The sequence below is a fragment of the Choloepus didactylus genome, chromosome 10 (genome assembly GCF_015220235.1).
Source record: "Choloepus didactylus isolate mChoDid1 chromosome 10, mChoDid1.pri, whole genome shotgun sequence".
Taxonomy (NCBI): Eukaryota; Metazoa; Chordata; class Mammalia; order Pilosa; family Megalonychidae; genus Choloepus; species Choloepus didactylus.
In genome coordinates this window covers 29,728,886-29,752,946 of record NC_051316.1, presented here as the reverse complement: position 1 = coordinate 29,752,946, position 24,061 = coordinate 29,728,886, and the positions used below count along the sequence as shown (strand labels likewise).

Here is a 24,061-nt window from a genome sequence, read left to right as displayed (position 1 = left end):
ATAGGTGGCTGGCGTGAGGAGAGCTGCCACCTGGCCAGGACTGGGTGCCAATGGAAACACTGGGACCCAGAAAGGTCTGAGAAGCAGTAGGAGAAGCTGGGTTGCAACGACTCCCCCCACACCTTGTCACTTTCAGAAGGGCACCTGGTAGTCTACGGTTATCCCACAGAACAGCGATCTCAAAGAATGCTTGTGCTACAGCAGCAACGGTATCTCCAGAAAGCTGTTAGAAATGCAAATTCTCAGGCCTACCCCAGACTTACTAAATTAGAAACTCTGGGTATGCGCCCAGCATCTGCGTTTTAACAAGCCCTCCAGGAGTGTATTGATGCCCAGTCAAGTTCAAGAACCGCCGCTGGAGAAGGATTTTAAATCATTGTACCATAGTTCCTCTCTGAGTCTTATTTATAATTGGAGAATGAAAGATCTTTTCTCTTCCTAAAGACATGTCAAGGATCAGCAAGCAAGAGAGGGGCAGGAGGAGTCTGGGGGTAGGGGAGGGGATCGTTAAACCCCAATTGACCATTTATTCTCCCCCTTCATTTCTGGTTTAGGAATTTCAGTCAGGAGAGGAGAAAACATCAGAAATGGATCTGATCTACCCCAAAGCCCAGAATATACATTCCCTTCCAAGTAGACAAGCAACATTCGTAGTCATTGTGATCCACCACACATGTAAAGATAACACACCAGACCTGCTCTCCAACACAAGTGAAAAAGGACTCCAGCCAAACCTTCTTCACAGATTCCCCAGACTTAGTGGCTATTTCAGAGACCACGCAAAATACAAGAACATATTAGCCCATACATAAGTTAAATTTCAAAGAAAAAGCATTGAAACTCTTGGCTATTTATTTAACAAGAGCATTTATACACATTCTATTCCCAAAAGATAATTTTCAATCCTCTAAAAGAGACCAGTTATCTATTATTCTTGGGCAACACAGTCTCTAATTTTGAATCCTGCACTGAGAGCATTTACAGTACATTTAAAAAAAAAAAAAAAAAAAAAACACTAGTGTTCACAAAGCTTCAATGATCACCAATGACTGGTCTTATTTCGCTTCCCTAGCCTATTGTTTAAATTTCAAAAGATGAGAATCTGGAAAAGCAGTGGCAACCCCAAAAGCATGCCACTGAAGATCTGGAAGTCAAATGTCTGAGGGAAAGACCCTTTCTGCACAAAGTACTTGAGTATATACCTACTCTTATGACTCAGTACCCTGCCTGCCTTTCAGAAACAAAGGAAAAAATCAAGTACTATTTGCCTACATTGTTAATAATCACTTGATACTCAAGAAACCAGTTTCATGTCTTCTGGGACAACTGTCCTCATTGGAAAGTGGGTGGTGCTGAATAATCAACAATATTTTGCTCTCTGTCTTGATTCATAGTATCATATCCTTGTTGTTGTTTTCTCACCCTTAAAAACGAGTCATTGTAAATCTAGCCACTTCCTTCTTTACTGGTAATTAGCATTAGTCATCAGCCAAAAATGATTCCACGTAAGAAGCAAAATAAACACAACCCTTCTTACCTTTCATGCCAAACTTGGAGTGTCTTGCCAACTTAAGCAGAAAGAGCATTACCAGCAGACAAAATCCCACTACAGATGCAATCACCACCACTGCATAGACCTAGGGGAAGGAAGAGAGGGGCAGTTACAACCTTGCCTTTGAGTTCCTATCATCACATGATGATGGTAACAGTTAACATGTATTGAATGCTTAACAATCTCTTCTAAGAGCCTTACATATACTAATTCATTTGATTCTCAACAACTCTATAACGAACTATGAAGATCACTCTACTTTACAAATGAGGAAGCATAAGTTAAAGCTTATAGAAATAAACATCCAATTGATATTTTTAAAGTCTAGACACATACATATGTTTCCTATATGTGTTACTTATATATATTTATGCATACATATATATGTGTATATATGTGTGTGTGTATAAGAGAGAATAAAACATGAATGGCAAAATACTGATAATTTTTTGAAACTGGTGAAGGTTACAAAGGCATTCATTATACCATTCTCCCTACTATTGTGCATGTGTGAAAATTGTCCATAAGAGAAAGATTTTTTTTTTAAGTTAGCTATTGTGGCTCTTAGACATCAGTGTACCTTGGAGTGGTGAGTCTGACTGCAGAAGGGAGCAGAAGGCACTTCTGGGTTAAGTTCAGCCTCTAAAAACCCATTGGGCTGTAGGATAAGTGTATTCATGTTTCTGTATGTATGTTACAGGTCATTAAAAATGTTTTGTAAGTTTACAAATGTAACTGCACAGTGTGGATGATATGTGCAGAGAGAGTAGGTGCAGACAGTGAATCCTGCCACAACCATGAGAAAGAGAGAACAGAGATACAAGTGGAAACATGGATCACGCTGTCCCATTGCTGCTAGTCAAGGCATAAGGCTACACTGAGCCCAAGTTAACATTTTAGAAACAAGAAAGTAAGCAGAACAATGTATCTTCTTCCATTCTTGTTGCTCAGCCCAAGGTCCTACCTACAAAGAAAGCTCCATTCTCTAAACAAAGAGTTGGCAAACCTTCACTGTAAAGGGTCAGACAGTAAAGATGTCAGGCTTGTGGACCACAAGGTCTCCACAGCAACAACTCAACTCTGCCATAGTAGCTCAAAAGCAGCTGTAGACAATATGTCAACAAATGGACGTGGCTGCGTTCCAATAAAACTTTATTTACAAAAACAGATGGTAAGCTGGATTTGGATGTAGTTTGCCAACTGCTGCTATAAACTGTCTTAGATATCCACCCTGGCTTAGATGCTTAAGCTTCTTTCTTTCATTTAATCTGCATAATAATCCTTAAAGCAGATGTTAATTATCCCCATCTATGGTAATCATTAGTGCTCTTCACCAAATACTTCTGTTTTTCCTTCTGTTTCTCTTTGTAGGACTCACTGGCTTGCTTGTGGTTAGGTTAGTTCATGTGACTTAGTTCTGGCCCATGAGCTGAGACTTGTGTTACTTCCAGGGTGGAGGATTTAACTGCCAGTACAAGATTCTCTAGATTAGTGGTTCTCAAAAGAGAACACTGTTGCCACTCAGGGGACATTTAGCAATTTTTGTTTGTCACAATGTGGAGGGGAGGTGCTACCAGCATGTGGTGGGTAGAGGACAATTATGCTGCTAACATCCTACAGCACACAGGACAGCCCCCACCACAAAGAATTACTCATCCCAAAATGCCAATGGCACCAAAGGCTGAGAAATCCTGTTCTAGAGCTCTCTTTCTACCATGTAACTGCAACTTTCCAAAGCATCTCTAATTTATTAGCCTAGTCCTGGAATTAGGATGAAGCTGAGCAGAACTCCCAGCCACATATGTAATATAAGCAAGAAATAAACCTTTGTTGTTTTAAGCCATTAAGATTTGGGGATTTTTGTTACTATAGCATAGATTATCCTGACTAATACACCCTTTGGTGAGAAGCAGCATAGAGTGGAGATTAAGAACATGGGTTCTTCCTGCGTTTAAATTTTAGATTTACCACTCGTTAGCCGTACTATTTCAGAATTACCTTAATTTCTCTGAACCTCATAGTCCTCATGTGTAAAATGGAGATTGTAAAAATTTTACCTTATAGGTTGTTGTAGGGCCTCTCAGGCTTGGAACCATGTCTACTTCAATAAATAATAAGTAAGAGCTAGCTATGATGATGATGGTGATAAAACTGAGATTTACAAAAAATTAGGTATGCAGCCCAAGATCACACCTCCAATACATGACAAAGTTTGGAATCTGAACCAAAGTCTGTTGAATTCTAAAACCCGTGATTTATCCATTAGGCTGCCTCTCCAACTTGAATGGTTGACAGTGAAGGTAGGCTAATAAAAACGCATGGCTAATCCTCCAGCCTCACCTTCTCTGATGTCAGATGGGACAGCACCAAATTCGTCACAAAGCCCAGGAAAGGGCACATACCAAGCCCCTGGTCAAGGCAGAGCAAAGCTGTGATAATCCTCTTTTCCCATGCTTCAGCTGTGAGTGGCTCTGCCAGAGAATGCTTCTGCAAATGTTTGTTTGAGTGCAAACTAACCATCTCAGCAGCCTCTGCTACCCATAGAATGGCACAGAGTCCTAAGAGGCTAATTATGGATCAATTTATTCCAGCTCAAACAATTCCCTCAAACTTGCCTAATGATTCTGGATTTTTTAAATCTTTATTTCTAATTAACATTTTTATGGGAAAGAGATCATAGTATTTTAGCTATAGCTTCTTCTACCTTATTATTCAATTCTAGACTTCTACAGATAGTGAAGGAATACCTAAATAGACAAGTCCGGACTCAGGTGGAGTCACAATGAACAGACTTTCAACAAACATTCTTTTCATCAACCTTGTCTTCCAGTGATCATACCAGAAACAGATAGCAGTGTGTATGTCCTCGTCAGTTCAAATGGTGCTGACATTTGCTGATTCAGTGTTTAAATTTATCATTTGGAACAAGGAGAGAAAACCGAAGCTGACATATAATTTTCAGTAACTGGGATACATATGTAACCCATGGGCTCAACGCATGCACATTGGGTTCCTTACACACACAAACCACTTCAAGTGCTTAAATGGCCATTCCTCCCTCTCCTGTATGCCCAGATCCCAACCATCCTACACAGACCACTGTAAATGCTTCTTGTCTCACAGAGGCTTCCTGAGTCTCCCAGCTGGAAGGAATGGATGCCTCTACCTCTATTTCTCTCTCATCACATTGATCATTTTTTCCTTATATTTTAGGTATTATTATTTGCATCTCAAGTCTATGACTGAGATATAAGCTCCTAAGGCTGGGCCTGAGTTTCATTCATTTTTTTTTTTTAATATCTTCCCACTCACAGTCCCTTCTAGAACTACTGGATTCCTTACATTTAGTGTGCACTCAAACTTTTATTTAAAAAATTAAGGTGTGAAGGTATGGAAAACAGGATTAAGTATGCATGTCCCTGACACAAAGAAGGTTTCTTGCTCTTCTAGTGAAAACATTTTGAAGAAAAGACATTTGAAATAGGAACCACTTACAATTAAAGTGACCCACAAAAGGAGCCGCAAGTCAGTCAGAGGCTGTCTAGAATCTCACATGGATTCCTTACGGTTTGTATTCATGCTGTTGACATCAGAACAATCCAATGTCTTGTTGAAGGGCACCCACTGAAGCAGCCTAATTCCCCCAACAGAGAAGCAGCAGCCTGCTCAGAACCAACCTAGAAAACACGGGCCCATCACACTCACCGAGAGATGTTCCCGGCCCGATTGGTCAGCCATATCTGTGGGAGGGATGTCATTACTTCTGTTTGTGGTGTCCCCAATGTCATTCGCTGCTGTTCCATAATCTTAAATTGCAGAAGGGGGAAAGAGAAGAAAGCATAATGTTGTCATTAGGTTGTCAACAAACACGAGACCACAGAACCTTGGTAAGACCCAGAACAAAGCAAAACAAGTCACCAAGTTTCCAAACCACTGTGGAAGACACAGGATCTGGCTGCCTATGTTAAATCCATCTTTGTATTGGGAATGTACAAAGCTAGAAGTTTTGTTCAACCCAGATCTTTATATCAGCGCTTGGTTGGTCAAATTCTAAACAGGTGCAGGGTTGTTTTCTTCATAAATGAGGATGTATACCTTTATTGATGGCATTTAAAATAAATACTAAAAAGAACCAATTGTCTAAGAGTCACAGATTTGTAGACCTGGAAGGGTCTTTAGAAATCATCAGTCTAACCTCCAGTTCTACAGATGAAAAATGTCAGCCTAGGAAGGTTAAATGATCAGTCTACAGTCATGTGGCAAGGGCCAGGCAGAGCCTGAACATGAACCTATACTTGAAATCAACACCTGTACCCTGGGCAGGTGTATCTTATTTGAGTAAGAGGCAGACACTCAATATGGAATGTGGAATCCATAAATATGGAAATTCAGTCAACATATGAACTTTTAACTCTGAATTGCCTATGTTTCTGTTTCAGAATTATTAATTGACAGGGAACTGTGCCAACAAAATATTTAGAATTGTAAGCATGCATTCACATTTCACCATGTCCCAAATGCAATTGCTATCTTCTGAATCAATTTTAGTCTACATGAATCAGACATGGAAATATATAATTTATTTCTTCATGGATAATCACATTTTTATTAGTAATATTACATAGAAAAAAGTCATAAAAATTATTGGTAAACTTGTTATAGACCATATTGTTTATATATATATATATATATTTAATTTTAATTCTTAAGAGGTAAGGTGCCTTCAATTTCCATCCTGAGCTAGCTACCTTGTTAACTCAGCCCGAATGAAATATCCCTAGATAGAAATAACAGGCTGGCCTTGGGGCAAGCAATTTAATTTTTTTTCTATTATCATACCATTCCTTTGAATGTGAATGACAAGTAACAGGAAAAGCACCTATTTTTTGTTTGCTGTTTTACTTTGAACTCCAGAATGATATTCTGAATTTTGAATAACTTAAAATGCATTAATTTCAATCCAACATCAACAGATACAATTTGTTTATTTTTCCCTCTTCATATTATATCCAACCATTCATGTAAAATTTAAATCATTAAACTATCTATAGTTTGATACCATGACATTTTGGCCCAGAGATCCAAGGTGAGACCCAAAACCACTGGAAAGATGACATTTTTAAACTGTTAAGTCATTAGAGAGTCCAAAATGAAATTTTTAAATGTGAAATCAGAATTCAAATGCATCCCCCAACCTTCACCCCTGTGATGCAATTTGAGATATTCCTTTAAATCCTATCAGGACAAATAAAAACAAAAATATATAAGTCACATGCACAAAATCATCCAGACCACAGCTCAGAAAAATACAGCTTAACGTGTATAAAGCAGGTAAAGAAAACATAATTTCCCAACTAAAATTAGCTCAAGTTAAACACACATATACCAAACATAAAACCATAAAATAATTTTATTGAAAAATAAAATATAAAAGTGTCAACAAATATATAAAGCATATCTTGTAGAATAAACAGGCCAATAGAACATTTTAATCAATCTGACTTTTACTTAGTCTTAACTTTCAAGCCATGTCTTGAAATTTAGCCTGCAATCTCCTCACACAGTGGCCTCCTGACCATGAAGGTAGTTTGGAAATCTGTTAAAGGTGGGTGTTTCACCTGGTGAAACATCACTGGCAGTCAGTAAAAGAGCAAAATGGAGATGAAATATCTGGTCAAAAGCTAATACAGGGGAACTTCTGGGCTCCCCCTTCCACATTCCTAAGTGGACCCCATTTTGTTCAAGTATCTACTCTTCCCCAGGGAGCCCATCCCATCCCCTCAGGGGGAGCTGACCTCACCTCCAGGGCTGGGTCTAGATACTGAAGGGGTAATCCACCCTCTTATCAGTAATGGGGCAAGAATGAACCAGGACCCAGTTAAGTCTTAAATCAAATACAAAGAGGACTTGCTGGGGGTCTCTGGGAAAGTTCCCTTTCTTCTTACACGTTTCATAAGCTCTTCCTTTTTTCACATCCATATGAATGGCAGTCACTCTTCTGCTGATATCATCTTATAACTACAAGGGCTATACGAGGCTGGTATAGCTGGCCGTGGAGTAGAGAGACAAAGAGAACTTGGGTCCCTGATGAAATAGTGGAGCTGTCCTATCTCTGAGGTGAGCCAAACTTCCTTATTATAAAAGAAACATAATTCTGTATTAAGTTTACTGTTATATCCAGAAACAAGCAGATACAACTCCCTTTTCTTTGTAGTCATGGCTTTTAAACAGGTAATTAGGTTCTAATTATGGAAACAAAATGTCTGTTACAGCAGAATAGATTTACTACTTCCAAGAACACAGCATGAGAAAGTGCTATTTACAGGCACTGTAAATATCAAGGGAAAATGGCCATCAATACTGAATGATTTTTGAAATATTATTTTGGCATAAGTAAAGCTTGAAGTGTGTATTTAACTGAGCTTAATGGTCTTCTTTTAGTTGATTTATTTCATTTTAGAAAAACATTTTGAAAAAAATACAAAATAAAGGAAATGTGATAGTTACCTTCATAAATGACATCAGGGTTTGCACCTAAAAAGAAAGAAGGAAAAAAAAAAAAAAAAAACAAACACAAAGATTTGTAAGTAATGCATTTTGGAGATAAGAACTATCTTATACCAACTAAAACGAGCTAGATACACTTCGAAGCTTTTATAATCGAATAGACTGTTTTGCAGGACAGGCAAATAAAACCTGAAACTCATACTTGGCTTCACTTTAGCCATGTCCCCCTCCCTAGTACCCCAACCTCCACCCCTTCAAAAAAGAAAGGAAAGAATAAAGAGAAATCACAAATCATTTTGGCTGGAAAAACTTCAACCAACTAATTATGATCGTTTCTTTTTTGTACTTTGTTATATGATTAGCCATTTTAATAGCAATTTTGGTACTTTTATTCCAGAGACAAATAACAATGTTCATATCAGTTTTGTTATTCTCTGATGGTTTCAAATCATGCTTTGGCAGGTCCATTCACATTCATGAACACGTTATTAACCACCTCCATAATGACATCTAAAACCGTTCTGCTTTCTACTTGGTTTTCGGGGGGGCTACCAAAGCTGAATAAAGCCTATTTTTTGTTTTAACCCAACCAAGTAAAATAAAATTATATTTTTCTATTGAAATCATTTATATATGTGGTTATAAATAAAGCTATCTCAGAGAGAAATGCAAAAGTATACCAATTTAATTTTTTGTATAACTTTGCAGTCACCAAAATCAGACTATTTTGCTTTAAAGGATCTCCATGAAAAGTGCCAAAAACATTTAAAGGATTTTTTTTCAGTGTTGGCAAGAACTTGTGACCAAAATATTTGCTACTTGTTTTCCAATCAGAACTGGCCTTCGATGTAAATGCCTCCTTGGGAAAAAAAAACAAAAAGCTTTGCTATAGCATTTAAGTGATTGGAAAATGAATTTCCAAAGCTATTTCCTAAAAGTTTTAGTCCTCACCTACAAGAAAAACTTGTCAGCCATAAAACTTACTCAGTTTTCATTTCATATTTGAATACTTTGCAGATAATACCAGTTAAAATAAAGATGAATCTTGAGCCAATTTTCTATCCATATATTTCTCCCAGTGAATGATCAAGGTTAATTTAAATGAAGAACCAAATAAAAGTGGCCCTAATGTTCAAATTATAATTGAACACATTTAACCAGAAGAATATCTATCTTATCAGAGGAAAAAAATAGGTGAATGGCTATGCACTTCAATTCAGGGATGCTGCATGATGCTGTGCAGTCCATGCTATGCACAACTCTAGGGGTGCCATCTGCATTATAGTCTATGTGGAAGCACTACCTGAAATTATGCAGTGCACAACCTGTGCAACCAAACCAGTGGCTCTGCAGCAATTCATGTCAAGTCATTGATTCTAGTAGATTTCAATGGTACTTTGATGAGTTTTATTATCCCAAATGCCATTTCAAAGTAACTGTGAACTATAATATGTCAATATATATTTTCAGTATTGTTTATAATTGATGTGATGCCCTGAGAAGAGACTTGAAGGCTGCCTTACACTTTGAGGGGTCACTCAGTGAATAAAGCAGCAGGAAATGCCAGTGGCAGTCCTCTCGATGTCATTTGCATGGCACCCACCTGTCCTCTGAAGTCCTTTTCCTTTGCACAGTCCCTCATCCAAATGATGTCCCCACACAATGAGGATTTACAACCCCTACCGAAGGAAAGGTTCTAGAACTCTGATGAGCAATTATCCCTTGAGCTACTCAGTCACCCAGTACTTCTGAAGACCCCACTCTGACCCTCTTCCAACTATGCCCCAATACATGTAGCCTGAGTCTGCAAGACACCCAAACTGAGTCCATGGCTCACTTCTAGACCTCCCTCCAGGAGAACACCCTCCCTAAAATGGTCCAACCCACTTCTTAGACCTGGTCAGCTCTTTCCCCTAGATAAGTCAGCCCAAGGGTGGCCACATCATCAGTATGAGTGAGCACCCTTTGGCCTCCAGCTCATGGGAGGATGTGAGGACTGAGCTAGGACAGGTGGACGGGGCTGTCCACAAGCATACTCGTGAAGTCTCTCGAGGTACAGGTGGGAGCCACAGGCAAGGCCATGGGCTCGGACCAGCCCTATCCAAAGCACAGTGCTCCAGCGTGGAACTCCAAGAGTCTGAGAATTCCAACTTCAAACCCAGCCTTGCAGGTCATTATAAACATGTATTTGTCAAGGTAAAAGGATAGAACCCATTTTATGTAACAATCCATTCACTTGATTTATATCTTTAAGTATTTGGACATAGGTATGTGGACCTTTATTTGTACTAGGCTGACCAACCATCCCACTTGCCCAGGACTGAGGGCTTTCCCCTGACATGACACTTTCAAAATGGCAAAGTCCCAGGCAAACCGGGATGAGTTGGTCACTGGTTTGTTCTCATGTCCTGGACCCGGCACAAGTGAGAAGCAGTCCCGCAGTCACCGTTCTTTAAGAAAGCAAAAGGACTCGGAGCATTCGCAGCCAGATTTATCTAAGCCACACATTTAAACAGCCTCAGTGGTGACTGACATACAGGTTTAAATGGTCAACATGCAAAAGGTGGACCCAAACGCATTCGCCACACAGAGGCCCCAGGAAGATCCAAGAACATCCAATCAATTCAATATAGCAAGTGCCAGGGATAGAAAAGTGGGACTTACATGAGACCAAAAACAAATACATAAGCCCCAAACCTAGAAAACAGGTCATTTTCAGACTTATGAATCTTAACAGTGCAAGGCAATCCTTTCCTACTAAGTTCACCAGCAAGACCACTAGGCCACATCTAAACTTTCCAAAAAGCACTATTTTTTCCTGACTTCATTTTCCTAGCTGTATGAAAAGTATTAATTTTAATACTTAAACTGTATGAAAAGTTTAATTCCTATTTCCTTTTACTTAGTTTACATATGTTCATCATATAACCTATAACCATTAGTGATTCCTAAAGTTAGGAACATCTGTTGGAGATGCTCAGAAGTAAAAGATAAATGAGCGAAGGCAAACTGGCTCTGAGGGAAACAATTCAATAGGAAAAAAAAAAATGAATGGAAGAGAAATGAGTAGTGTTCGTCTTGCACAAAGCACTTGTAGTGGGAATTTGAAAAGGTTTATGCTTCCTTGAATACTATCCTAGTAGCTCCCATTAAGTAAGAAAACTCAGATTTAGGCAGCAGCAAAGGGCTTCAAACCCTAAAGCTTCATGTTAAGGATTTCTGGAAGAAAATCTGGAGATTTGGGGATTCCATTAAAACCCACTGAACTAGCATTCCAAATAAACAGCAGACTACATTTCCACATCGCACTCAAGCACAGAAGCCACGACTTCTCCCCAAATAAAAGAAGATCAGGGCCACATTCTATTTTCTGAAGTTTGCTGAGCACTTTATGGTGCTACACTCACTTTTACTTTGTTCTTGACCTAACTAATGTAGTCAGGAATTATGGGGAGAGGACCAGGCGATCCAAATGAAAAGAACATTAGAGAGTATTCTAGCCACAGAGGCTGTCCCGACGAAGCTCCTTGTTGAATAGGTGAGGTTTGCACCTCCAAGAGACAGACCTTTAGTGCATTTAGGCTTCTCACCGTGGATGATTCAAACCACCTTTTTTTCCCAACAATATCAAACCAAAGCATTTCACCAATTTCTAAATCCCACACAAAATAACCTAAAGTGAGTGTCTTTTTATTCCCACCATCTAATTTCAACTATATCTTCCTTATATCAAGTTAAATCCTGCAATTGTCAGACTCTAAACATTAAGGAAAAATACAGTCATAGGATGAAAAAAATTTGTGGGAGGAGGGATAGCCCAAGAGCAGGGTTCATGTTCCATTTGGCTGCAAAGATAAAAACAATGATGGAAACCAAGAAGACTCATTTGTTTCCTTCCATTAAGCTTTAAGTCTCCCTCTAATGCCCTATAGAGAAACCAAAATCAAAACAAAACAAAAAACTTCTCTTTCAATTCTATTCACAGACTCTAGTGTGATCTTGAAAAATAGTTCAAAAGATTCCATAGCATAGGAGAAAGCAATAGCAAAAGATCTGCTCATTTTAACTCAACTGTCCTTGCTTTGTCAACAGTGCTTCCCAACTCACACTCTGACTTCCAGGTCCTTTTATTCTTCTCTTTCTGAATGGCAAGCTGAACTCAGGACCTGAAAACGTCGGGGGTCTGAATGTCTGGGTTTCATTTCTGGCTGAACTGCTAATTTGCTCTCTAGCATTGGGAGTCTTTTCTCTTTTTCTATAACCAAAGAGTCTCCAATACAATCAGAAAGGATATTAGCATTCACTTTGGCACCTCCCAGGAGCTTCGGGAAGCATAATTAATTAAAATTAGTACTCCTGAGATATAAAGAGTCATTTAAGTATGAATCTTAATTATCATGATTATTATGAGTCTATGGTCAAATTACATACTTCTTGGTTATTTAAGGCAGAAAGGCAAGTAGAACTTGCTTTCTTTCACCTCCATGACAAGAAATGAGTCTTGACAAATGGCCTAAGGAACAAGCTGTGGGGTGGGGGTGGGGGGGCTTGCAATGACATAAAAGAAATTATATTTGGTGCCTCGTCATCCTGCCTGGCTTAGTCATAAGTTTCCCTTCTGAGTGACCACCTCAGCTAGCCCTGCTCTGGGTGTTAACCACAATTAGCAAGGCTTGCAACTCTATGTGGTCTGGATGATAAGAGCTGCTCCTCTCTTCTTTTCCAAAAGGCCCCTTGAAGCTTCTCCCCTTTCCTGCTGCATAATTTAATAGCAGGGCAGGTACTTCCATGTGGCTTGGATGATTAAGAAGCAACCCTCAGCTTCTCCAAACAGCCTTGCTGCTCCTGCTTTACATGCCATAGTGTCTGAATCCTCCCATCACCAGTATTCGTGGGAAAGCCCTTCCCATCCCTTTTGGGTCACGAGAAGGGCAAGAGCCCAAGACCCACGTGTGAGTCCCACCACCCCTGCCTCCTCCACAGACCCTCACAGGACCCTAGATCAGGTGAGCCCAGCGGAACCCTCCGCTGCCCTCAGTCTCCCCTTCCCCCACCAGGACCTTTGATCTAACAAAGCTGTCCTTTGCATGCATTCTTGGCTGGCTTGCGATCTGTATTTGCACCTCATCACCCAAAGAACTTTCACATAACTTCCAAAACAGGGCTTTACATTTTCTTAAAATATAACATTTGGAGAAATTTCTTTTCCTTAAGTTCTTTGGATGACACATATCAAATCTAAATCTGCCAGTTTGGGGTAATTCAAAGTGATGCAGAGAGATCTAGTTCATCCAGACACCCTGAATCTTTTGATAAAATTGCATGGCGTAAGAAGCTTTGAGGAAAATTCTCAATATTTATAGTTTGTTCCTGACGTGCATTTTGTATAAGAGACAACTGCTCCTGAATTAGGAAACATAAGTCACTAACTCCCACTGCCTGTGTGGATGAGTGTTCTTGAGCTGTGACATTCTTCCTGAATGAGTGGGCCAGGGAGACATTCTTTATGCACTGCCTAAAGAATGTGAAGCTTTAAGCCAATGGTACTTTATCATCTAGTGCCTTGACTAGGTTTGTTCCAAGCCTAACACATTAAATTATTTGGGTAATGATATAGATGAGAGAATCTACTCCTAAACAACCAACATGCTCATGCTTATGGAAATAGGTGACCTTCAAAACACTTGGAACGTTTGCCATCAATGGTAGTTTGCAACTGTATGTACCCCAGAAAGTCATGTTCTTAAAGCTAATCCATTCCTGTGGGTGTAAACTTATTAGAAGTAGGACCATTTGATGGGGTTACTTCAGTTAAGGTGTGGCCCAGAGTGGGTTTAATCCTCTTACTGGAGTCCTTTATAAGAGGATGAAATTCAGACAAAGAAAGAGAAAGCCACAGAAGCAAGAAGCTAAAAGCAATGAAACCCAGAAGAGAAAGGAGAGAATGTGCCTTGCCTTGTGGCAGAGAGGAGCCAAGGATCACAGGCAGCCAGTCTACAGGAGGAAAGCACCACTTTGATGATACCTTGATTTGGACATTCTCACAGCCTCAAAACTGTAAGCAAATAAATTCCCATTGTTCAAAGTCAACCCATTTTGTGGTATCTGCTTTCAGCAGCCTAGTAAACTAAAACACCATGTGATCAGAAGATGCTAACAAAGGCTCCAGATTTCCTCATCATGACAATTGCAAGCCATCTCAGTCTCAACGTGATGCCCACCCACTCCCACCCAACTGCCATTGATTTCTGCTTAAAGAGGGGTATAGGAGATCTCACCAATGCTAATCTCCACTTAGTCTCCTACCATCATTTCTTGTTCATAAAGGGACCTTTATATATTCAGGATTGAATTCCAAATGACAGCCACATAGTGGATCAATTTCATGTTAGACGAGTCTTTATTTTTGGCCTGTAAGCTAAACAGGAGACAGCAGAATCTTTGGCGGATCCTCAGATAACCCTTCTCTGTGTGTGCAACTGCTTTCTCTACTTGTCATTCTCTCTTCCGGGCCTCCTTAAGCCTGAATCGAATTCACCCTACTTTTAGCCAAAACTAATTAGAGCTTTTTCTGTGCATCATCTCTTCTATATTTTTATCATTATTACTACTTGATATCCTTAGGGAACACCAGTGAGGTAATCTTGAAGGATGCCTGAAAAATTCTTCCAGGGGCTCTTTCAGGTTTGATGGGCATTGATAGCCTGAAGGGCGTGAACTGTCCTCGCTACTCACAGTGTGATTCATGGCCCAGCAGGGTCAGCAGCTGCAGAAAGCTTGTTAGAAATGCAGAATTCCAGGCCCTTCTCCAGGCCTGCTGAATCAGCACCTCCAGGTGATCCGAGTGCCCATTAAAGTTTAAGGTGCTGGTTCACAACCAGCTGAGGGGTTTTATCAGAGTCAAGGCCCCAGTTAGCAAAAAGGAGGGCAATTTTTCAATGAAACATAAAGCCAAACTAAAAATAGCTAGATAGCCAAATATTAGTGGATGGGTAGCTCTGGCCACAGCTGCAAAAATCTTTTGGGGTGATGGAGAAGGGGCTTTGTTTTGTTCCCACTGGCACATCTCTGGGATCCATTCCGGATGGGAAAGAGGAAAGGGGGGAAAAAGAGCTTAGACTCCAGAGAGACCTTACATTTACACTCTGGGAAACAAACTGGGACTTCAACTTTTCTCCTTCAAGGACCACATCTAGAAAGCTCACACAGTAAAATGGCAGAGTCTTGAGGGCCCTCTTCCCTGGGTAGGCTCAAGCTTCTAGATAAGGAGGCAAAGCCAATGCTGAGCTAAAAGCCCTGAGCAGAAAGTTTCTCCCTAATGGCTACAGAGCATCAATGCAAAGGGAAGTGAGATGTGTATTCTTGCTTATACTCTCCATACCCATCTGAGAAGAGGATAATGCTTATTGAGTGAACATCTGACTACCACGTGCCGGCTACTGAATTGGGCACTTTCTGATATGCTCGTCTTTCAACAACCTCTAAGGCAGGGCTAGACTCCCACTTTTTATAGAGAAGGAAAGCTAGGTTCAGAGTTGTAAATTGCTCAAAGACACACAGTCAGTAGAGGATGGAACTCATGTTTTAATCAGATGTGAGTCCAAACCCTTTCTACAACACCAGAGCATCCTTTTGAGCAATGTGGAGAGTAGGAACTAACTATGCTGAAAATTCTGAGTTCAAACACTTGATCTGAATGCATCAAGTGGATTAACAGCAAGTGACAGGAGTTTCTCTCATTAGAAAGTAAAATCTGAGAAGTTCCTCCTTTTCTACTTCATATCTGCTCATTCGGCTTTCACAAAAACAAAAATATTCAAAGACGTGGCTTAATTATTCCTTGACTACAATTTCTAAATGTCTTCATCTGAACAATGCTTGTGCCTGCAGAGGCTGGGTCTGCTCCAGAGTTGGACACCTCTGGGAAGTAGAAGCTAATCTCTGTGCAACCACAAAAGTTGAAGGCAATCAAATAGAGGAACAGGGGGCAGAAAAGAAAGCCTAGTGTTTCCATATCATTTATTATTTTATGAGTGGTTGGAGTTTTTTTTTTTCCTTCTTGGGAAACCCCAGTCGTGCACCTTATAATCTCCAGCTTTCCAGGACCCATGGTCTCCAGCTTTGTCACTTGACACAGTGAGTAGCACAGCTCCCTGTTGTTCGCTCATGTACAGATCTCAGGAAGTGAAAGGTTGGGGTTCAGAGTGCAAGGACAGAGTCAGACAGGCATGGTTCACCGTTCCAGCTCTATCTTTTTCTCCCTCTGGCCTACTTGGGCAGATTTCTCACCTTTCTAAGACTGAGATTCCTCATCTGCAAAACAGGAAGATTAAGCAGCACTGAAGAAAGTGGAAAGAGGGCTGAATAAAAGAGTGATTTAGCACAGTGAAGAGACAGAGTAGAATTAGTCACTAGAAGCCATGACCTCTGGGCACAATGCAGCACAAAGAGGTTTCGGTTTGCCTGATATTTTAAAAAAACAAAACTGAGTTCAAATGCCCTTAGATGGGTGCTCTCCAGCTCTGCAGCTCCCTCCAGCCCATCTCTTCCTGGGCTCACAAGAGCTGCCTCACTCCTCTACCTGCCAGTCCCAGAGTAGACAAAAGTTTGGTTTGGTCCCTAGGAAACCCAAGTTTAAATTCTTGCTGGCTTTCAGCATGGCTAGTCTTTGTTCTTCAGAGTCCCCTTTTATTAAATGGGTCTACAGAAGAATGAAAAGCTCACAACATTAAACTGAGATAACTCATCACTTAAGCACCAAGCAATCTGACAGCGGAAAACCAAGAAGATGACAACAACTAAGCTGACCACTCCTCATTTTAGAGACCAGAGAGTCAGCTACCAGGCAGCCTCATCTTCTGCATCAGCAAATTCTTCTGAAAAACAGTTCTCCCCTTGCTTGTCTTTTGTGTGTAGAACAACATTTAGATTTATTGAGCTGCAATGTTATCTTTTAAAGAATGAACCCTACCCTTCCTGGCCATGGTCTCACATCTCCCACACTTAGTAACAGGAATGCTAGGTTGTTTTCTGAGCCTGTGATCCAGGACCCACTCCTGTGAGCCAGGAGTGCTACACTCCATGCAGAAGAGAGCATTCCTTCTGCACCCAGGAATCCAGATCATGACACTGGTGGGTGTTGGCTCCAAATGTGCGTGCACTGACTTTCCCTAACCTAATTTTGCTTGCAAGGTTTCACTGCACCTCTGAAACCTGCAGTGCATGGATTTCATTGTTGAGAATCCTTAAAATGATGAAGCCAGTGTAAACATTGCTCTTTGCTAGGCATTTATTTTTTAGTTCGATGATATGAGTTACCATCATCTCTCCTGTTCTTTCAATAGCTCAAGTGAACCTTCTACCCTTTATTTTCAGAGCATCAAACTCCAGAACTGCACCACCCAATAAAGTAGCCACAAGCCACATGTGGCTATTTAAATTAAAATTAATTAAAATTAGACAAAATTTAAAATTCAGTTTCGCAGTCTCTCCAGAGATAGTTCAAGTGATCATGGCTATCAAACTGGATAGTGCAGATACAGAACATTCCCATCAATGCAGAAAGTTCCATTGGATAGCACTGCTCTAGGTGACCAGAATACCAAGATTCTAGTGTAACAGGAGGTTGAACCAGTCTCTTTCTGCCTCAGTAACAAACACCAAAGTGACTATGAAACACTCATAGGCAGAATTCACGAAGGAAATGGCTGAGAACTGGATCCATGTCCTTTGAAATGTCTAATTCACATTGAGACATTAAGAGGTCCCCAAGAGGAGAGAAAGAGGAAGAATTTATATAGAAGTTTCTTTGAGGAGAAGTGTTACCATGCCACCACCCCACCAGGGGACTTCCATGGAACCGCTCTGAGAACTTGAATTGTTTTCCCTGCAGGTAAAAGGCTCAGAGGACAAATGCCTGACCCTTGCCAGAGAAGACAAAGGTGGCAGTAAGGTGCAGGTGGCAAGAGGGTGTGCTCACAAGGGCTCAGGACAATGGATCATGAGTGTTCCTTGTGGACCAGATGTAGGAAGCTTAGGAGAAAGTAGGTGTGAAAATCTTGGGTTCAGTCCAACAGGGTCATCTAGAGAGCTCAGGGACCCAACAATACAAAACTGCATTCCTTGAAGCTGAAGAAGGAGTTGAGAGCCACCATCTGGAGTAGAGATGCATTTGTTCATGTCATGAGAACTGCAGGAGAGGACCCTAGAGAGGAATCTCAGAAGAACACACAGAAGTATCCAGAAGGGAAAGTCTGTGTATCAGCATTGAACAGTCTCAGGTCTGAGAACCCAGAGCCCTCAGCAAATAAACTTCCCTCCTGTCCCTTCATGCCCATCTTCTTTCACCTGGGCAGCAGGGGGCTAAAACTTCATCAGCAAGATCTGGCTCCCTACACGGCCAATCTGAACTTGGAGAAGAGAAGAGAGATCTGCCATTACAGCCAGTCCAGAGTTTTGACTTCTATCTCAGAAAGGGCATGCTATTCTCAGTTGAGAATTGTTTTTGCAAACTAAAGTGACCACAGAATTGTCTGTTAACCAACACTGAGCAGAAAAATCTTGGGCCAGTCAGAGTTTTCATCTTGAGCCGTACACACTAGAATCACCTGGAGATCTTAGAAATAAAAACCGCCAAAGCCCCAGTCTCATCCCAGAGCCACTGAAGCAAAATTGCTAAAGGCAGGCTCCAGGAATGTGCATTAAAAATGAAATGAAGTGAAATATGAAATGAAATGAAACAAATGAAAAGGCAGAAAGGAAAAGAAAACTACAATACAGGGGAGGAGAGGGGAGAGAAGAGAAACTCCCCAGTTGATTCTCATTTGAAATAAGGGGTAGGAAGCTACTCTTCTAGGAGCCAGGGAAATTACCCGTAGTGAATAAATTTTTAAAGGACAATGGAAAACAACAATGAAGTAAAGTTACAATTTGATCGTCCCAAGGTATGTTTTTCAGTATTATGGGAAAATAAATACTACAGTTCTCTAGAATTCAGTTTGAAGATGAAAGCAGCATTTTGTGATTTAAAGGCAGCCCAGAACTAGCCAGAACTCAGCTCAGTTCTACATGTGAGCTCCAAAATGATCAATCTGGCATTTGGAGCCTGGGAAAGTATTTTCTCCCATCCTCAGTTACTAGCCAGGTTTCCAATGATTAACAGATGGGGAAGGCATTGGCTTGATATGTGGAGTCCTGCTGACATCTAAAGATCTGATAACAGCTGTTGTTCCACTGGCACCTCGGCTGATTCCGTGGCACAGTCTACACTGTCATAGAACTCTCAGGAGACTTTAAACGGGCAACAAGGTTAGCCAAGCCTCTCCTTACAAGGGCCCCACCTTATAGCCTCATGCCTTGTAAATGGCACCATCTTGGCCCGGGCCAAGCTGGCTTCCCATCTATCCTCCCCATCTTTCCTTCAAGTGTCTGCTCCCAAGTCTGGGAATATAAACACACACTGTACTAAAGGCAATTTTTGTTTTTCTTTTTGTTTATGCTTTAATTTCTTTAAAACTCTTCTTTATCTCCAAACATGAGTTCCTAAGCAAAGTGACCATCCTACGGAAAGCTCATTTCTGAGCTGAATGAGGATCTCACCCTCTTAGAGACAGCACAGCCACCATTTTGATTCCCCAGCTTTGTGTGGAAAGGCACACAAGCTTAGCCACAGCCCAGGCTGTCCACTTCCTGTACAGCCAGGAAACTTGCAACAAAAAAAATACAGGATCTCATCAAAACAACTGAAAACCAAAAAAGTAACCAAAACTTCACAGCATCAAAAGAATCGTGAGACCTAAACTTCTTCATTAATTACTAGAATTACTAGTTGATGACAGCAAAAATATTGGAGGAACGTAAAGCCAAAATTAGCCCGTTGTTCTTAACTTGGAATGTACCTTTAAACCAGCAGGGAAATGATTTTATTATTATTATTGTTATCTGTTTATTTTTCTTTAGTTTTAAAGGGGGTGAAGAAGGAAAGGAAACAATTCTAAGAAAGGTCACTATCTGTATGTTATGGCTACAAATCTCATAAATACTGTCAAAGATTCTATCACACAAGGCAAGTGAGGTCAATTTCTAATTGGTCACACTGGTTTATGGTCTGCTAGGGCCATTTATTTCCACTATCACCCGGGGCCAAGTCTCCTTCGTCTCCACTTTCATTTATTATTCCTTGATAGCTGGTCCCTGACTGAATACTCAGAGAGAAAAAAAAAAATCGGTCTTTCCCCAAAGCAGATATTTTACATTTTAAAGACCTAATAAAAACAAATGAATAACTGAACAAGAAGAGGAAAAGAGGGAGGGAAGACAACATCTTTATAAAATTTAACTTAATTTTAATTTTTTGATAAATAAATCATTATTTCTTTTAAGAGAGATATTGGAGAGGCTTCAAGTTATTCTTATGCCAGAAAATCATTCTTTCCCATCTCTATTTAAATTAAAACTAACAGAAACTTTGTGTGCATCAAAGGAAATTATCAAGAAAATGAAAAAATAACCTACAGAATGGTAAAAAGTAGTTATAAACCATATATCAGATAAAGGCTTACTATCCAGACTATATAAAGAACTTTTACAAGGCAATGACAAAAAGACTCAATTAAAATATGGGCAATAGACTTCAATAGACATTTCTGCAAAGAAGATATACAAATGGCCAATAAACACATGAAAAGATCCTCAACGTCATTAGCCATTAGGGAAATGCAAATCAGAACAACGATGAGACATCACTTCATACCCACAAAGATGGCTATTATTTTTAAAATGGAAAATAACAGATGCTAGAGAGGATGCAGAGAAATTGGAACTCTAGTGCATTGTCAGTGGGAATGTAAAATGGTGCAGACACTGTGGAAAGCAATATGGCGGTTCCTCAAAAAGTTATATATAGAATTACCACCTGAGCTGCAATTCCACTCCTAGAGATATACCTAAAGAAAGTGAAAACAGGATCTCAAACATTTGCTTGTACACCAGTGTTCACAGCAGCATTATTTGCAATAGCCGTAAGGTGGAAACAATCCAAGTGTCCATCAACAAACGAATGGATAAGTAAAATGTGGTACGTACACACAATGGAATATTATTTAGCCATAAGAAAGAATGAAGTTAGGAGACATGCTGCAATATGGAAGAACCTTAAAAACATATGCTCAGTGAAATACGCAAGGCACATAAGGACAAATATTGCATGATATCATTTATTAGAGATGACTAGAAATAGAAAATCTGCAGAGACAGAAAGTAGATTAGAGGTTATCGAGAATGGGGGGAAGAAACAGGGGGAGTGTTTGATTGTTAAAAAAAAAAAAACCAACAGAAATGATCAATAAAAATGAGGCCACATGGATAAGAGGAGTTCAGCTCTATCAACTATTGGGACCATACAGAAATGTTCAACAGAAAACTATATCAAAATCCTATCTAAAATAGAAGCTACTGCCTTTACTTTCACAGTACTGGGCATATATCAAAAAGCACAGACCAGTTCTGCTGGCTTTTAAACTCCAGACCTTTGCTCTGAATCAAGTTTCACTTCAACTTCAAAAGGCGGTTATTGGTGAAATTCATATAAAGTCCAAAGGTCAGTTAATAGTAAAGTAGCAATGGCAGTGTCTTCATTTTGACAAATGCACCATGGAAATGTAAGATGTTAACAATGGGGAAAACTGGGTGAGGAGCATCTGGGAACTCTATGTACTGTCTTTGCCATTTTTCTGTAAATCCAAAATTATTCCAAAATAAAGAGTTTATTTAAAAACAAACACTCAAACGTCAATCTTCCCAAATGGGAGTCCCCCAGATGTAAGGCTAAGCTGTTATTCCCTCAAACATACAAGAAGAAACACAGTCAAACAGAGATTTTACTACAGCAAATATAGCCATGCAGCTAAGGTCCCAATTAAGAGGAAGATTTAATGGGAAAGGCAATGACTGCCAGGGGTCCTTGGGTAATGTGTCCAAACAGAGCTTGTTTTATGTGCTCCTGAGCGGCTGTTTGTAAATCACACTTCTATAATTCAAATCACATTTTGAACATGCAAAGGAACCTTGTGCATTGAAAAAGCTGTTTAGTAAATAGCAGGAAAATAGGAAGAAGTATTATGTAATGAGAGTTATTGCATTCCCTTTTAATGCTTGGCCAAGGTGACTTTGCATGAGTCACATCTGTCTGTGAAGCTTCCTCTGTAAGTCACACAGGTACAGACACCCCAAGCAGCCCCTGCCACATGGGCTTCAACTTTCTACTGTCCCTTCCCTCTGCCACGCAATCTTGCTGTGACTTTGATTAACTCAGAGCTATTATGGTGAGGAATTCTATTCATGAACAGGTCTCTGCCTCCACAATGGTAGCCAGTAGTATGGCCTCAAGATAGTATCCACTGTACAACATGATCTGCAATTAAACTCATGGCCATTGTCCCTGCTGATAGTGGGGCTCACACAGAAATTCCCCTATTGCCCACCGAGTGGACCCCTGATGCCAGCCTCCTTCCTCCCCACCCAAACCATCAGTCAGATGAGAAATACTGTCACCCCTAGAAAAAACAATTAAAGATCTGATGACAGGATGATTCAACTCATTCACCTGAGATAAGCAAAAACATTCCAGAATACTGACTTCTATTCTTGGATGAGAAAGCAGGAATCTGCATCCCAAATGAATAATGGGATAAATTAAAATTTAAATATGCCATGGGTCAACCAAACACTATTCATCTGCTCATGATTTTCCATGGGTTTTGCCCTTGCAAGTACAAAATCTCTTAAATACTTGAGACAAAATAATAACAACAATAGTAAGAAGAAAAGTAATAATAATAACTCTTCTCTCATGAACTACCCAAGCACATTAATTAGTAATCCTACATAGATCAGATTATTGTTTCAAATACTAACTCCTCTTTCACCTCACCCAAGTTCCTTCCCCTTGATTGGTTTTGGCCAGTGGAACAGAGGCAGGAGGGACAGTGTGCCAATCCTGAACCCAAGGCTTAAGAGGCCCTGCCCTCTTGCACATCCACATTCACCATAAGACGCAGATCTATGTGTAGCTGATCTTCTTCATCCTGCACCCCACAATAAATGCATGTGGAATAAAACAACCCCAGCTGACCTGAAGATCCATGAGCAAGAATAAACAGTGGTGTTTTAAGCCATGAGGTAGAGGGATGGCTTATTATTATGTACATCATTTTGTCAAGAGCTGACGGATATACCCCATATTCTCCCCAGATGAAAAAGCATTAGATACTTACCATCTCCAGGCCAGCCCATGAAGTGAGCATAAATCTGTTTCTCATCCTTCCCATACTCATTCTTGGCTATTAAAATGTAGTCCCCATTGTTCATGTGCGTGGGATTATCCAGCTGGAGGCAGCCGTGGTACTCCGTATGATTAGTGACATGTATTTTAGTACAGATGTATTTGGACTCATTCAAGATTGCCCCATTATAGAACCACTGAAGCGCTGGTTTGGGGTTGCCTTTCACAGTGAATGGAATGCACCAGTGGTGGTCTGAGGTTGGAGATTCGAGAAATGTGATAGTTGGTGCAACTAAATTGAAAGAGAGAGAGTTAACGGCATCAGAAAGCTCAGAATTCTCCCCATCTCCAGATTTCTGTGACCTCGACAGGGGATTTTCTTCCACCATCGTTTGGTTTAAGAAAACACATAACCAGTAACTCTGGAATCCATCAATATTTTGTAGTTCAGCTCCCTACAGAGAACTTCAGAGGGACTCCTTTCTCTGCTCTGCTTAAGTGTGTCACTGTCATTTGTCAAATCTATTCAGCGTAAGTGAGCACCAGCTCCAAACAGATGCAAAAGGCTCTGACAATGGGAAGGTTCAATTGAAATTGACTTTGGTTTCTATCGATTCATCACCAGAACAATGAGGAATACTACCTTTATAGGGCTTCTTTTCTAAATAATCCTAATAACAACAAAAATGACTTTGCAAATCTTCTCCAAAGCCCTGATCTGA

At 40.2% G+C, this 24,061-nt stretch overlaps 1 protein-coding gene across 3 annotated transcripts in view; it reads right to left on the bottom strand.

Moving 5' to 3' along the window:
- Positions 1 to 24,061, bottom strand: part of NTRK2 (neurotrophic receptor tyrosine kinase 2) — a 365,369-nt gene that overhangs the window by 275,534 nt on the left and 65,774 nt on the right. For all 3 annotated transcript variants that reach the window (XM_037797551.1, XM_037797552.1, XM_037797553.1), the window contains exons 8-11: positions 23,332 to 23,631; positions 8,060 to 8,086; positions 5,258 to 5,358; positions 1,538 to 1,637 (exon numbers count right to left, since the gene is read on the bottom strand). In XM_037797551.1, coding sequence (XP_037653479.1) covers positions 1,538 to 1,637; positions 5,258 to 5,358; positions 8,060 to 8,086; positions 23,332 to 23,631 — 528 coding nt within the window. The remainder of the gene's footprint in view (positions 1 to 1,537; positions 1,638 to 5,257; positions 5,359 to 8,059; positions 8,087 to 23,331; positions 23,632 to 24,061) is intronic.